Below are 14,269 nucleotides of genomic sequence, written 5' to 3' on the forward strand. Positions count from 1 at the left end.
ACACTACCCCTAGCTTCAACCACAACCCTAAATGTATCCTCAACCACAGCCCTAACCCTAGCTTCTTGTCCACATCCTGGTTCAACACTACCCCTAACCTCAACCACAACCCTAAATGTATCCTCAACCACAGCCCTAACCCTAGCTTCTTGTCCACATCCTGGTTCAACACTACCCCTAACCTCAACCACAACCCTAAATGTATCCTCAACCACAGCCCTAACCCTAGCTTCTTGTCCACATCCTGGTTCAACACTACCCCTAACCTCAACCACAACCCTAAATGTATCCTCAACCACAGCCCTAACCCTAGCTTCTTGTCCACATCCTGGTTCAACACTACCCCTAACCTCAACCACAACCCTAAATGTATCCTCAACCATAGCCCTAACCCTAGCTTCTTGTCCACATCCTGGTTCAACACTACCCCTAGCCTCATCCACAGCCCTAAATGTATCCTCATCCACAGCCCTAACCCTAGCTTCTTGTCCACATCCTGGTTCAACACTACCCCAAACCTCAACCACAACCCTAGCTACTATATCCTACTTTACTCTTTGAATACCATGAGGTGCTGGAGCTTGGCTTCAGGTAGAACCAACTTCATTTACCCACTGGTTTCATCTGAGGTGTTCCAATTTTTCTCTATACCAACATGGATTTATTATGACTGTACACCAGACAGACACATTGTGCCTTTGTTAACAGGTAAAGGGAAACTACACCATTTGAATTTCCTTCAGGATTCTTTATTGATGTGTCAGTTTGGTTTTGCTTTGATTAACATAGTAATGGTCATTTACAGTGAAATTATTACAAAACAAAACCAACATAACAGAAAGGGAGAAGAAAAAAAAATCCACGATTTCAGTGTAGTCACAAACACAAAGTCCTGCAGTCGGTCACCACCTTCAGCAGGGTTTTAAGAAACCTGAAACATCTGGTTTTCAGGGAAACAGTATCTTTAACCTAGCTTCTTTTCCCCCTGAAAACCAGATGTGGGGACCCCGCTCAGGCATTTATTTTACACCTGCTACATTAGGTCATACAGTCACTAACTGTCTGGTGCCTCCTCTTGCAAGATTCTATAGGGTAGCGACCCACAGAGGGGTCTGATCCTCTTAGACTCCCCTGCCTGCTCCTCCCTCTAGCCTGGCCCTAGCTCTGTCTCTAGGCCACTCCTCCACTGTAGGGAACAACACTAGTCTGTCATATGATGACACCCTGCTTGTAGGATGGACAGAATCCTCGTCTCCTTCAACCTTGTGCTCACTCCCTCAACCCCTTATTCAATTTGAGTCTCCTTTACACAGAGAACCTTAGCTGCTCACCCTGGCAGTTACCCTATAGGGATGGCCAAGTTTATCCGTGGCTAAGTTGATATTCCACTATTAGAAAAAAAAGGTGCTATATAGAACCATAAATGGTTATTTGGCTGTCCCCATAGGAGAACCCTTTGAAGAACTCTTTTTGGTTACAGGAAAGGGTTCTACCTGGAACCCAAAAGGGTTCTCATATGGGGACAGCTGAAGAACCCTTTTTTCTAAGAGTGTAAGGTAGGGAACTTGCTATAGACTGCCAATCGCACAGATCTAAGAGCTGAGGGTGTCATACAGTGTAGTCAAGTTTGTGGTCATACGCACATCCTTAAAAATGCTGATATTTTGACCTGATGAAGATCCGGTTCGGATCGAAACGTTGTCAATAAAGCGATGAAATGGGGGTCATAAACAATGTTCTGGCCTTCCTGTTCTTTTCAGTGTAGTCCCTGATTACCAAAAGCTGTAGAGCAACATCTGAGTAGGGAGGAGCCTGTCTGGACAGCACCCAATCACTATCTGCTCACTGTTCTGCTATTGGTGGACGACAACAAGTGAGTTGGATCATTCACATCATCAGTGCAGAGACTATCCTCATCATCAGTAGGGAGGGTTAGGTGACAAACAGAACTGTGAACACACAAACCAACACGTCTACTGTACATTCAATCACACACACTCCAGGGACCACGCATGGATGGACTAGCTAAGGTGTGGCATCGCAGTGATGCTAGGCAGGATGCGCATGTACTGTGGTCCATTTCAAATAAATGCATCGCAGCGTAGACATTTACATAATATATCAATAAGTCGACTATTTCCCTAAAAAGACTTCAAAGCACATTTGACCCAGGTTGTTGACTGGTCTAATATGAGCTCTGTAAGACGTGATTGTCCATCTCTGTACAAAAACACATAATTACTATTTCTCCAGAGGTGGAACATGTTACTACTCTAATGGCCCAATGCTAACATTTATACTATTTAAAATGGTACATTCTTACAAGTATGGCTTGGGAAAAAGCCAGGCATTGCCAATTCTATATTATAATTGATTGTAATTGTAATGCTTTTTACCATCTTGTCTTAACCGGTTGTCCTCTTTAACAGGCTAAACCAAAGATGTTGAAATATGTTCTGTGATGTTTTCAACTGAAACATCGGGAGGGTACTGTATTGTCCACATCCTGAACATGTGAGAAAGCTATGCTGAATAGTTTTCTGTGTAATGAGTGTACATACCATACGGCGCACACACAGAGAGGAGCAGAGCAGGTCTTGCTGCAGAGCCTGTCCATATTACAGGGTCATGATTAGGATTTACATTCAAACCTCTCAGCCTCCACTCATTTTCAACTGTTTCATACAAACCATAGGAATAAAAAAGTCGATAAACACCTTATTCATATATTCACGTGTACATATTACGTCTAGGATCCTAACTGCTGCAAGTTGCTGCGAACGGAACAGACACAAAAAATATCTTTAGGTGATCTGAGCTGGAAGCGTCTGATTTTATTGCATTTCATTGCAAGGTGCGATCATCATGCTCTATATATGCATAGCTTATGATTTTCAAAATGCTCTTATGTTTTCTCTCTTTTTTTCCTATGATGTATTACTGCTTTAGCTTCAAAGGGCGCTGGGTGATGATGTCAGAGACCTAAGCTTTGGTTACCACGCCACACATTACATGGGTCCAATGATGTTTCACCTACTGGGAACATCTTCCCTGACCGTAAACTCACCCACCGTCTAACCTGAAATCGTGACTTTCCAGACAGGGAAATATCATTGGACCTAAAGGAAGAGAAGCACCATAAGAAGCACCTACCCACTGGGCACAGACGTCAATTCAACGTCTATTCCACGTTGGTTCAACGTAATTTCATTGAAATAATGTGGAAACAACGTTGATTCAACCAGTGCCCAGTGGGTAAGAAGCAACAGCGGCGGGGGCGGCACAGCACAGTACTGTCCTACAGAGCAGTCAGATGCAAAAATAGTCTAGTGTGGTGAGAAGAAGTACAAGACTGGCATTGACATTGTTGTGGTCCTCTATACAATATGCCAGAGTGTGTGTTTGCATGTCCGGATGTTCATGCGGAGCAGCTCTTTTCCTGAAAGACATTTGTAATGATTCCTGACCAGGCTGGTCGACAGGGCTGCTGTTGGTAGGGGCCCCTCCACGCCGGGGCCTCTGAATCTGAAATAGCACCCAGATTTCGGCCCCATGTTCACTAGCTACTGGAAGTCAAACAGAAAACGAAGCTTGGAATGAGGATTAATAGCAATAAGGAGTCCTGTCCCTGGTTCGGTACAACATCTCCATTCCCTTTTCTGCAGTGCACCAACGGTCAGTCTCACACTAACATGATAGCACTACCTTTGGGAAACGGCAAACTACCACGGCTTCTTAGCGCTACCCAGCCATTTCATGTTACTCTGGGGATTCTGAACAAGACTATGGCGATCGTCTTATATTCCAAGCCAAATGTCACATGTATTCAGTATGTTTTGTTGGTCGTACATGACTGCTTAATTGATTGGTTGGGAATCGGTTAGGAATCGCAGAGCATACTGCAATTGGCCAAGCTGCTATCTAATGAAACTAACCATTAATACATGTTCCTCTTTTGTATAGGTATGCAATTTCATAGGCTGCAATACAACAAATATATGTTTATATGCCTTCCGTTATTCTTTAGATATGTCATCTCAAAGCTTAGAGCTCCATGCTTTTTATAGTTTCTTCAATTGGTGTTAAGCAGGAAATACTGTTTGCAGATGCCAGATTGTGCTTGTTGTTGTTGTTGCTGCGGTTGTTGTTGCTGCACCGTTGCAGCATCTCTCTGCGGTGGATCCTGGCTCACTAGTCAAAGGATGGGGCGAGTGGGATAGTTTGGATGTCTTCATCAAAATGGCTGCAAGAGTGGATTGTCGGAAAGAGTTACACAGTAGATGGCATTGATCTATCAAGTGATCTCAGTAACAGACCTAAAAACCAGAAGAGGCTGCTGAATACGTGTTACTGCATGTGAAATCTAATTCCCTCAGTTTAAGTCTCAAATCCTGAATGAACTCATGGGGTTATTTCTGATCTCGTTTTGCTCAGTCGAGGCACTTCAGTTGGTCAACCCTTCAATACAGTGTGAGCTTGGTCGGTCGTCACTCACACAATACGGGCTTGATTTGATCTCCGAAGCCTGCAAAACTATGAACCCATTACAAAAACAACACTACGTCGAGCACCAGGCTTAAGATAACACATACCTGGGGAAAGGAAAACAAAACCGAAAAGTAAATCAAAAAGTTCAAGGAATTCTAAAACATAAACAGGTATTGTGGTTGTTGTAAGCCCCAAAACCGCCCCACTTCAATCCCTCCCACCCCCTCCTCCCTCCCACCTTCCCAGCCTGAGGTTAGTCACTCCGAAAGTCTTCTTCTATCTCTGGAAATCGCTTCTTCTCCAGGGTCCCTGTCAGGGGCCTGGAGCTGCTGCCTCCAGGGGACTCCAGGAAGTTCTTGGGCTCGTTGGTGTGGTAGCTGCCCTTGTACCGGTACAGATAGATGTAGATGCTGTACAGACCTATGAACAGCAATATCACGGCCGCAATGACGACAACTAGAGAGAGAAACACACACAGTCAAGGTGTGGTTAAAAAAACGGTGTGTAGCAAACAGCTGAAAATCCATTGTTCATCACAGTAGGGTTCTATGACTCACGTTGGAATTGCCACTGTGAGAAGATATACCTGTATCTCGATGGATGATACAAATATCCCTTTCAATCAATATCATTATGACTCAGTTGGTTCTCTGCCAAACTAACTTAACTTCCCTTTAGAGACAAGAGGTATAATTTCTTATACAGCCATATATTGTTATGAGGGAGCCATCCATCTCAAATGATGTCCAGTAACTGGAGGTCGGCAAGGGGACAGCAGGACCGGCCCAGACATCAGAAATCAAACTCACACGTTCTGTGTTTCCATAACACCCCTGCACAGATTTATCCAGTACATTAAGCTGAAGCATATATCTGTGATGAATAGTGGAGGGAGGAGCAGCTCTAAATATAGTTGATCCGGTGAGGATCTCAGACAGGGATAGAGTACAGACTACAGACTCTCTGAGCTGCTGTCTAGTCCTGGGCTTCCTTCGCCTCTCATATTCAGCAGACACAAGAAAATATCCTTCTTACATTCCAGCATTTGTTCTGGTACATGTCACATTTTTTGCTTTTATCGTGAGGACGTAAAGCCTATTCTGGAATCTGATGGTCTCAGATTTTAGGATTAGGGGATTTTAGGAAAATGAAAATGAGAATTTCAACTACTGCCGATCTGTGTCAGTAGGGGAGAGAGAGAGTGAGCAAAAGAGAAAGATAGCGAGAGAGAGAGGTAGCAAGAGGAAGAGAGAGAGCGGGAGAGAGAGAGAGAGGTAGCAAGAGGAAGAGAGAGAGCGGGAGAGAGAGGTAGCAAGAGGAAGAGAGAGAGCGGGAGAGAGAGAGAGAGAGAGAGGTAGCAAGAGGAAGAGAGAGAGCGGGAGAGAGAGAGAGAGAGGTAGCAAGAGGAAGAGAGAGAGCGGGAGAGAGAGAGAGAGAGAGGCAGCAAGAGGAAGAGAGAGCGGGAGAGAGAGAGAGGTAGCAAGAGGAAGAGAGAGAGTGGGAGAGAGAGAGAGAGGTAGCAAGAGGAAGAGAGAGAGTGGGAGAGAGAGACAGAGAGAGAGAGGTAGCAAGAGGAAGAGAGAGTGAGAGGAGGTTTAATCTGAATCTTGAGGTAAACTAAGGTCAGGACTCACAGATGGCAGACGATAGATGAACACTTATACTTGTAGATTTCACAAAAATCATCAAAGTATAGTTTCATGAGAAATGATTCACATTATTGTGAATCGTAAGCAGTAAAGACTTACCTGTCAACCAAAACAGGCCTAGGTCATCGTGGATATAGATGTATTCTGAAATGAAAAAATACATCAATTATGTTATTATGGGGAACTTATACTATCATCACTAGGTCATGATTGCTGATGGGATATGCAGTCCCATGTAAAATAGATCTACTGATGGCTTCTGGGATATGTCGTCTCACCTATAGAAGTGAACCAGTGGTCCGCCTCCCAGGGGACATAGCCATGGACAGGAGGGAAGGCCCCACAGTTAGACTCGGAGACGAAGCCCTGCACGGTGACCGGCGGTTCCGTCTCGTTCGGCCGGAAGAGGGTCTTAAGAGGGGCGTAGATGTTGTACCTCACCCCAGATATACAGCCCACCAGACCAGGACTGTTATGCCTCTGGATCTCATAGTCAATGTCACCCACCTCTGAGGGGGTTAGAGAGAGGGACGGAGGAGTTACAATGTGCACATCCACCTCAACTAATTCCCAAACTTACAGTGGGACAACTGATACCTTACTTCCATGGGTAACAGTTTATTTGGATAGTCCATCTGTAGATGCTCTACAGACTATCTACTAATCCTTATCTTAACCCTAAACTTAACTCTAACCCTAACCTTAACTCTTACCCTAACCATTATTCGAACCCTAACCTAAACCTAACCTTAGCAAGCAGTTACTTATCAACAGATAGTTTGTTGATAGTATGACCATCTGTAGAGCACCTACAGATGGACTCTCCGGACTATCCAAATAAAGTGTGACCAAATCAATTCTCAATAGGAAAGCAGAAATGTTTCAGCTGGGGGGGTGAAATTTAATCTTACCCATCACTCTCCCCAGGAAGATGTTCTTGGGCGAGTCAAACCTGCCGTCCTCCACTAGGGTGATCTTCTCCACTATCGGCTCCATGTAGTCCACCTAGGAGTTACACACATCAACACAAACACATTGATATTCACACACAACCATAAACATGTCAACATGAACAAATAAGTCAAAGACTGAAAATACACAAATGCACACCACTTACAAACCAAGTAAAGTGGTACCAGACAATCCTGATTTGTGATTGACTTTGAAACTGTGGTGAAGGAGGTAGGTAGTGTTAACAGGTGTAGACATTGGGGTGGAGCATCAGCGCACCTGTGTCCTGATGGTCCTGTTGTGTCTGGTTATGTTGACGTAGTGGGGGTATCCATCTGCCAGGTTCCTGAAGGACAACTGGTACTTGTGGGTAATCAGCCCCAACCTATACCTCATGTCTAAGGTTCCTGTGGAGGGAAGGTGCAACAATACACTCCACAGTTCATAATGTAAGGCATTAAAACATATTTCCATTAACTATTGTGAGGAGTATGGCTTGCGGCTGCTTCGCGTGATGTATTGTCGTCTCTACCTTCTTGCCCTTTGTGCTGTTGTCTGTGCCCAGTAATGTTTGTACCATGTTTTGTGCTGCTACCATGTTGTGCTGCTGTCATGTTGTGTTGCTACCGTGTTGTTGTCATGTTGTGCTGCTACCATGCTGTGTTGTCATGTGTTGCTGCCATGTTGTTGTCATGTTGTGCTGCTACCATGCTGTGTTGTCATGTGTTGCTGCCATGTTGTTGTCATGTTGTGTTGCTACCATGCTGTGTTGTCATGTGTTGCTGCCATGTTGTTGTCATGTTGTTGCTACCATGCTGTGTTGGCATGTGTTGCTGCCTTGCTATGTTGTTGTCTTAGGTCTCTATGTAGTGTTGTGGTGTCTCTTGTCATGTGTGTTTTGTCCTATATATGTATATTTTTAAATCCCAGCCCCTGTCCCCGCAGGAGGCCTTTAGCCTTTTGGTAGGCCGTCATTGTAAATAAGAATTTGTTGTTAACTGACTTGCCTAGTTAAAGAAAAAAAGTGCAGTGATATATTTTTGTCCAAGTCCTATCTTGCTTTGTGTTTCCACTCAAATAAATTGGATGACTAAAGAACATACCACAGGAGGTTGGTGGCACCTTAATTGGGGAGGACAGGCTCGTGGTAATGGCTGGAGCGGAATCAGTGGAATGCCATTCCATTAGCAACCTTCCAGACATTATTATGAGCCGTCCTCCCCTCAGCAGCCTCCTGTGGAACATACAGTAATCCAACTTCAATCAGTGACAGTAAAATCTTCATTCAAAAGCCAGTTCAATTCGAACCCTCTCTGCCTTGAATCTTAACCATAATAACCCATAATGTTAAAGTGCTCCTCCCTGCTGAGCGTTCCTACCATCTTTCTTCAGGATGACAGCCATGTAGTCCTGGACGAAAGAGCTGATGTAGAGCAGTACAGCCGGCGTCTGGAAGGTACTGAAGCTGAACTCTATCTCATCACTGGTGTCGTTGTAGCCCAGGCTGAAGTTGTGGTAGTGGGGGTCCAGCCAGTTAGCCCACCACTCCTCATTGGTCGTAGGCTTCTTTCTGATGTTGTAGCGCAACCATGAGCCTATCTCAAAGTAGGCCCCAATGTCTAAGGGGGTACAAACAGGATCAAGTTGAGCTAAATGCCTATTTCTATTATGACACTTTGTGGTTATCGTCAACACTGTCAAAATAAATCAAGGTTTTTGTTACTGTAACCCAGTGTGCTTAAGGCAGTCTTAGTGATTCTGGGGCTCCATGAAAAACCGAGGTAACCCAACCTGTGTAGAGCTCACCTTTGTGGCAGTAGAATCCGTCGAAAGCAGTGTTGCCGCAGTCACAGGTGTAGGCTGCGTAGCCCTCGATACACTGGGCGGCGTTTCGACACGGTATGGTCGCGTTCAGACACTGGCCCGTACAGTTCCGCCGTATACCCTGTTCCTCATTCGCTTTGCCTTCCAAGTCAAGGGTTACACCGTTCATTCGTAACCCTCGGAGACAGCCCAGGAATGGCCACAGCGTGCGATTGGCTGCGCCTGGATATATTGAGACACCATCAGTTAATCATCACATTGTAAAGTTTAGCATTTTGGATTAAGACGAATAAATAAGTGTTCGTTATAAGAACAACAAAAGACCATCTGTTTCCCGTGCTGTAGTGCTGTTGACACTCATAGGACTGGACTACATCCACCAATGGGAGAAGTCCAAAATCCTTGTGGACCACCACCCTGCCCTCCCCAGCCACAGCAGCCAGGTGACGTACCCACGAGGAGAGGGTGGGTGAACTCCATGGTTACAAAGGTCTGGCCAGGGAAGCGTCTCACAGCCCATGGCTGGTAGTCCACCTTGATCCTGGCCAACTTGACGTTGAGCTCTGCCTGGACAAAATGCCACTCGTTGTCGTTCAGAGGCACCGGCGAGCGTAGCGTCACGTTGAGGATGCCGTCTCCCACCATGAATATGAAGACCAGGTTCTGGGTGGCTGGGAGAAGGATGAAGGAGAGACAAACCAGAATGAGGGATGAAATATATTATAGAAATAAATACCTGCAAAATATTGATAATATAATTTCTAACCCTTTTCATTCATCAAGTTATTATAAGTTTCACTGCAACAAAACATTTTGAAAATTGTAATTCGGAAATGTTGTTTCCTGCCTTGGTCCTATGTGGCTCAGTCGGTAGAGCATGGCACTTACCGTGCCAAAGGTTGTGGGTTTGATTCCTGCTGGAGCCACCCATATGTAAATTGTATACACGCATGACTGTAAGTCACTTTGGAGAAAAGTGTCTTCTAAATAGTGTATATTATATGAGTAATTTCCTGTGATTCACACTAGGTAATCTGTGGTTATTTACTGTTGAGCTCAATGCGTATGAAGTTACGGAGCCAGTCGTCTGAGTTCTCCAGGAAGACTCCGTGGGGGCGGTAGGTTTTAAAGTGGAAGGAGATGTCGACGGTGCTGCCTGGCCTGAAGGTGGGGAACTCGATGTAGGTGGGCTTGGTGAACGATATGGTATTCCAGATGCTCCCTGTGAGTACAAAGAGGCCATGAGATCCAAACCAGAACCTCGATAAACAATCATTTGACAAATTATATACCGCAGAATGGATTTACTACAACTCACTGTCGCCGTGGCAACGTAGGGGCCCGAGGCTGATTTGGGCCTTTGACCCTGTCCTGTTGGTGTCCCCCACCACCACCTTCCTCACTGGGAGGTGGTCCTTCCACATCAGATAGCCCTTGTCTGAGTACCTGCACAACAGGTTCCATTTGTACAGTAATGTATATCAATCTATGGAAACACTTTTCTAAAAGTTATAGAAAAGAGTATTTCAAATCCTTTCTCTCTCACCACTGGCGGTAGTCAGCGTCACAGTTACAGTGAAACCTGGCGTCAGTGCAGGTCTGGTTTATAGCACAGCCACACTTCCCACTCTCAGGGAAAGCCCCGCCCCAGTACTCATGACTCTCGTTATTTCGACCAATCCAGAAACTGTACGGTCTCCCATCTGAATGACATGACGATAGAGCAAAGTAATATGATTATTATGATTTAATCATTGAAACGTTCTATGATATATATACAAATAGGTACAGATTCAGGTGCTTTCAATAGCTACCTTTGCCCATAGGCCCTAACCACTCCTACTCACTGGGCGTGTTGAGGATGCGTGACTTGTAGCAGGAGTAGTCGATCCACTGTTCACAGTACATGGAGGTGTTGGCCAGTGCTGTGACATCGTCCCAGGATGCATTCCAGTAGTTGACGTCTCCTATGTAAGGACGGTCCACCGTGCTACCGGTCACCTTGATGCCGTCGATACGGTCATGCATCACTATCGTCCATGCCTTGTCGGCTTTGTCAACAGACAAGGAAGGGGTTGACATTAAAGGGTAAAAATGTATGATTGTGTAAGAGAGAGAGAGAGAGAGAGAGAGAGAGAGAGAGAGAGAGAACCAGCGAGAGACAACGTGAGAGAAAGCACATCTACTACTGAGGAATCTGTTTTTGTGCCATGCTGTGTCCAGAGATCTGATATTATCACAGACAGCTCTAACGCAGTAGACCCTGACTAATCTAAGGGATTTACATGGAACCTACAGTATTAGGTTTTGGTTAATTGGATTGGATGGAGAATACTCTGTCCCCACAACCAATTACTGATCTGGCCCCAAACTGGTTCTCCACTGTCCTTGTTGGAGTTCATTATTACATGATCAACATCCAACAGATGGCCCTGCTGTCTCCTCTGCTGCTGCTGTTGCCTTTTCATTCCTCATGGAACATCGAGTCAGCATTCACCTCAACCTGAACACAGTTTAATATCAGGGTCTCTGCCTCAATATGTTCAATAACAGTCCATTTCTGAAAGGTACTGTAAGCACTGACTACCGTTATGTTCCATATGCACCATGGAGTCATGTTGGTCAGATGGTATAATATAATTGAATACTAGTACATTTTATGAATGTAGAAAATACATTTGAAAAGCCAGTTACTCACATTTCATCGTGCAGTACACCTCGAATGGTTTCAAGGGTCCGCTCAGGTCCGGATCTATGGTGTAATTCCCTGACCAGGATTTGCCCGTAAGTCTGTAGGCCTCACACGACTCTTTGTAGACCGCTGTTGGGGAAGAGAGAAGCAGAAGTAGTGTTTTAACTTACACCAGCAAGGTTTTAATGACGACATGGGTCCGTCTCACACTACATTAGTACTCGCAAACAGCATTAGGCTCTCTCAGGAAATACTCACACATATGGCACACCTCCCCTTTGTAGCCTGTGTTCTCACACAGACATATGAAGTCATCCCAGGACTGGATGCATCTGCCCTCGTGTTCACAGGGGTTTGGAGTACATCTAGAGAGCATACCATGCAGGAGTGTGGGTAAAAGTGAAATGGGGCATGTACAGTGCATTCGGAAAGTATTCAGACCCCTTGACTTTTTCCACATTTTGTTACGTTACAGCCTTATTCTAAAATGGATGAAATGATTGTTTTCCCTCAACAATCTACACACAATACCCCATAATGACAAAGTGAAAACCATTTTTTTTACATTTTTGCAAATTTATTACAAATAAAAAACAGAAATACCTTATTTACATAAGTATTCAGACCATTTGCTATGAGACTCAAAATGAAGCTCTGATGCATCCTGTTTCCATTGATCATCCTTGAGATGTTTCTACAACTTCATTGGAGTCCACCTGTGGTAAATTCAATTGACTGGACATGATTTGGAAAGGCACACACCTATCTATATAAGGTCCCACAGCTGACAGTGCATGTCAGTTCAAAAACCAAGCCATGAGGTCAAAGGAATTGTCCGTAGAGCTCAGAGACAGGATTGTGTCGAAGCACAGATCTGGGGAAGGGTACCAAAACATTTCTGCAGCACTGAAGGTCCCCAAGAACACAGTGGCCGCCATCATTGGAACCACCAAAACCCTTCCTAGAGCTGGCCGCCCGGCCAAACTGAGCAATTGGGGGAGAAGGGCCTTAGTCAGGGAGATGACCAATAATCTGATGGTCATTCTGACAGAGCTCTAGAGTTCCTCTGTGGAGATGGGAGAACCTTCCAGAAGAACAACCATCTCTGCAGCACACCAACAATCAGGCCTTTATGGTAGAGTGGCCAGATGGAAGCCACTCCTCAGTAAAAGACACATGACAGCCCGCTAGGAGTTTGCCAAAAGGCACCTAAAGGACTCTCAGACCATGAGAAACAAGATTCTCTGGTCTGATGAAACCAAGATTGAACTCTTTGGCCTGAATGCCAAGAGTCACGTCTGGAGAAAACCTGGCACCATCCCTACGGTGAAGCATGGTGGTGGCAGCATCATGCTGTGGGGATGTGCAGCAACGCTCCCATTCCAACATGACAGAGCTTCAGAGGATCTGCAGAGAAGAATGGGAGAAACTCCCGAAATACAGGAGTGCCAAGCTTGTAGCGTCACACCCAAGAAGACTCAAGGCTGTAATCGCTGCCAAAGGTGCTTCAGTAAAGTTGGGTCTGAATACTTATGTAAATGTGATATTTCATTTGATTTATTTTTTGCTAAATATTACAAAAACCTGTTTTTGTTTTGCATTATGGGGTTTTGTGTGTAGATTGATGAGAAGAAAAAATTATTTAATACATTTTTTGAATAATTCTGTAATATAACAAAATGTGGGAAAAGTCAAGGGGTCTGAATACTTTCTGAATGCTCTGTACACTAAGTACACAAAACATCTCTTTCCATGACATAGACTGACCAGGTGAATCCATGTGAAAGCTATGATCCCTTATTGATGTCACTTGTTAAATACACGTCAATCAGTGTAGATGAAGGGGAGGAGACAGGTTATCAAAGGATTTTTACGTCTTGAGACAATTGAGATATATGGATTGTGTGTGCCATTCAGAGGTTGAATGGGAAAGATAAAATATTGAAGTGCCTTTGAACAGGGTATGGTAGTAGGTGCCAGGCGCACCGGTTTGTATCAAGAACTGAAAAGCTGTTGGGTTTTTCACTGTTTCCCGTGTGTATCAAGAATGGTCCACCACCCAAAGGACACCCAGCCAACTTGACACAACTGTGGGAAGCATTGGATTCAACATGGGCCAGCATCCCTGTGGAACGCTTTCGACACCTTGTAGAGTTGAGGCTGTTTTGAGGGGGAAGTGGGCGGGAGATGTAACTCAATATTAGGAAGGGGTTCCTAATGTCTGGCATACCCAGTGTATTTTGTTCGTTATACGGTAACAAGAAAACATTATTTGGGTGGTGAGAGAGTATGAAAGGACATGAGAGGGTTGAGAGAGGATTAGGTCACTCAATATCTTTCTCTCTCTTTCTCTCTCTCTCTCTCTCTCACACTTTTCTGTAGTCCTCTGGCAGGTTTTATTTACTGTATGAGGGAAGATTTAAGGGCTGTGGTCGGCTCTGATTGGGGTGGGCTTTGTCTGCAGCCCCTCAGCCCTTAGCATCAACTGATAAATTACTGTACAGGTCTTTCGTATAATTTACACATATTGGTCTCAATATTGATTCTCAGGGTCACTAAGGGTGTTTCCACACATAGTTTTAATCTATAGTTCGAATCAGAGTTTGATTATTTGTTACATTGTATTTTTTCCATTTGGTCAGGTTGGTTTCACATTGGGGAAAAA

General features: G+C 44.6%; 1 protein-coding gene across 1 annotated transcript in view; it reads right to left on the reverse strand.

Annotated features, from left to right (window-relative positions):
• Positions 1-733: 733 nt before the first annotated feature.
• LOC106601056 (contactin-associated protein 1) overlaps positions 734-14,269 on the reverse strand; it is a 32,909-nt gene continuing 19,373 nt past the window's right edge. Inside the window, exons 11-24 of the mRNA XM_014192958.3 lie at positions 11,863-11,969; positions 11,611-11,733; positions 10,760-10,963; positions 10,459-10,615; positions 10,231-10,358; positions 9,961-10,134; positions 9,365-9,583; positions 8,895-9,134; positions 8,468-8,707; positions 7,368-7,495; positions 7,049-7,142; positions 6,416-6,646; positions 6,237-6,281; positions 734-4,944 (exon numbers count right to left, since the gene is read on the reverse strand). Coding sequence (XP_014048433.2) covers positions 4,742-4,944; positions 6,237-6,281; positions 6,416-6,646; positions 7,049-7,142; positions 7,368-7,495; positions 8,468-8,707; positions 8,895-9,134; positions 9,365-9,583; positions 9,961-10,134; positions 10,231-10,358; positions 10,459-10,615; positions 10,760-10,963; positions 11,611-11,733; positions 11,863-11,969 — 2,293 coding nt within the window. The 3' untranslated portion in view covers positions 734-4,741. The remainder of the gene's footprint in view (positions 4,945-6,236; positions 6,282-6,415; positions 6,647-7,048; positions 7,143-7,367; positions 7,496-8,467; positions 8,708-8,894; positions 9,135-9,364; positions 9,584-9,960; positions 10,135-10,230; positions 10,359-10,458; positions 10,616-10,759; positions 10,964-11,610; positions 11,734-11,862; positions 11,970-14,269) is intronic.

The sequence above is a fragment of the Salmo salar genome, chromosome 03 (genome assembly GCF_965601325.2).
Source record: "Salmo salar chromosome 03, fSalSal1, whole genome shotgun sequence".
NCBI classification, from domain to species: domain Eukaryota; kingdom Metazoa; phylum Chordata; class Actinopteri; order Salmoniformes; family Salmonidae; genus Salmo; species Salmo salar.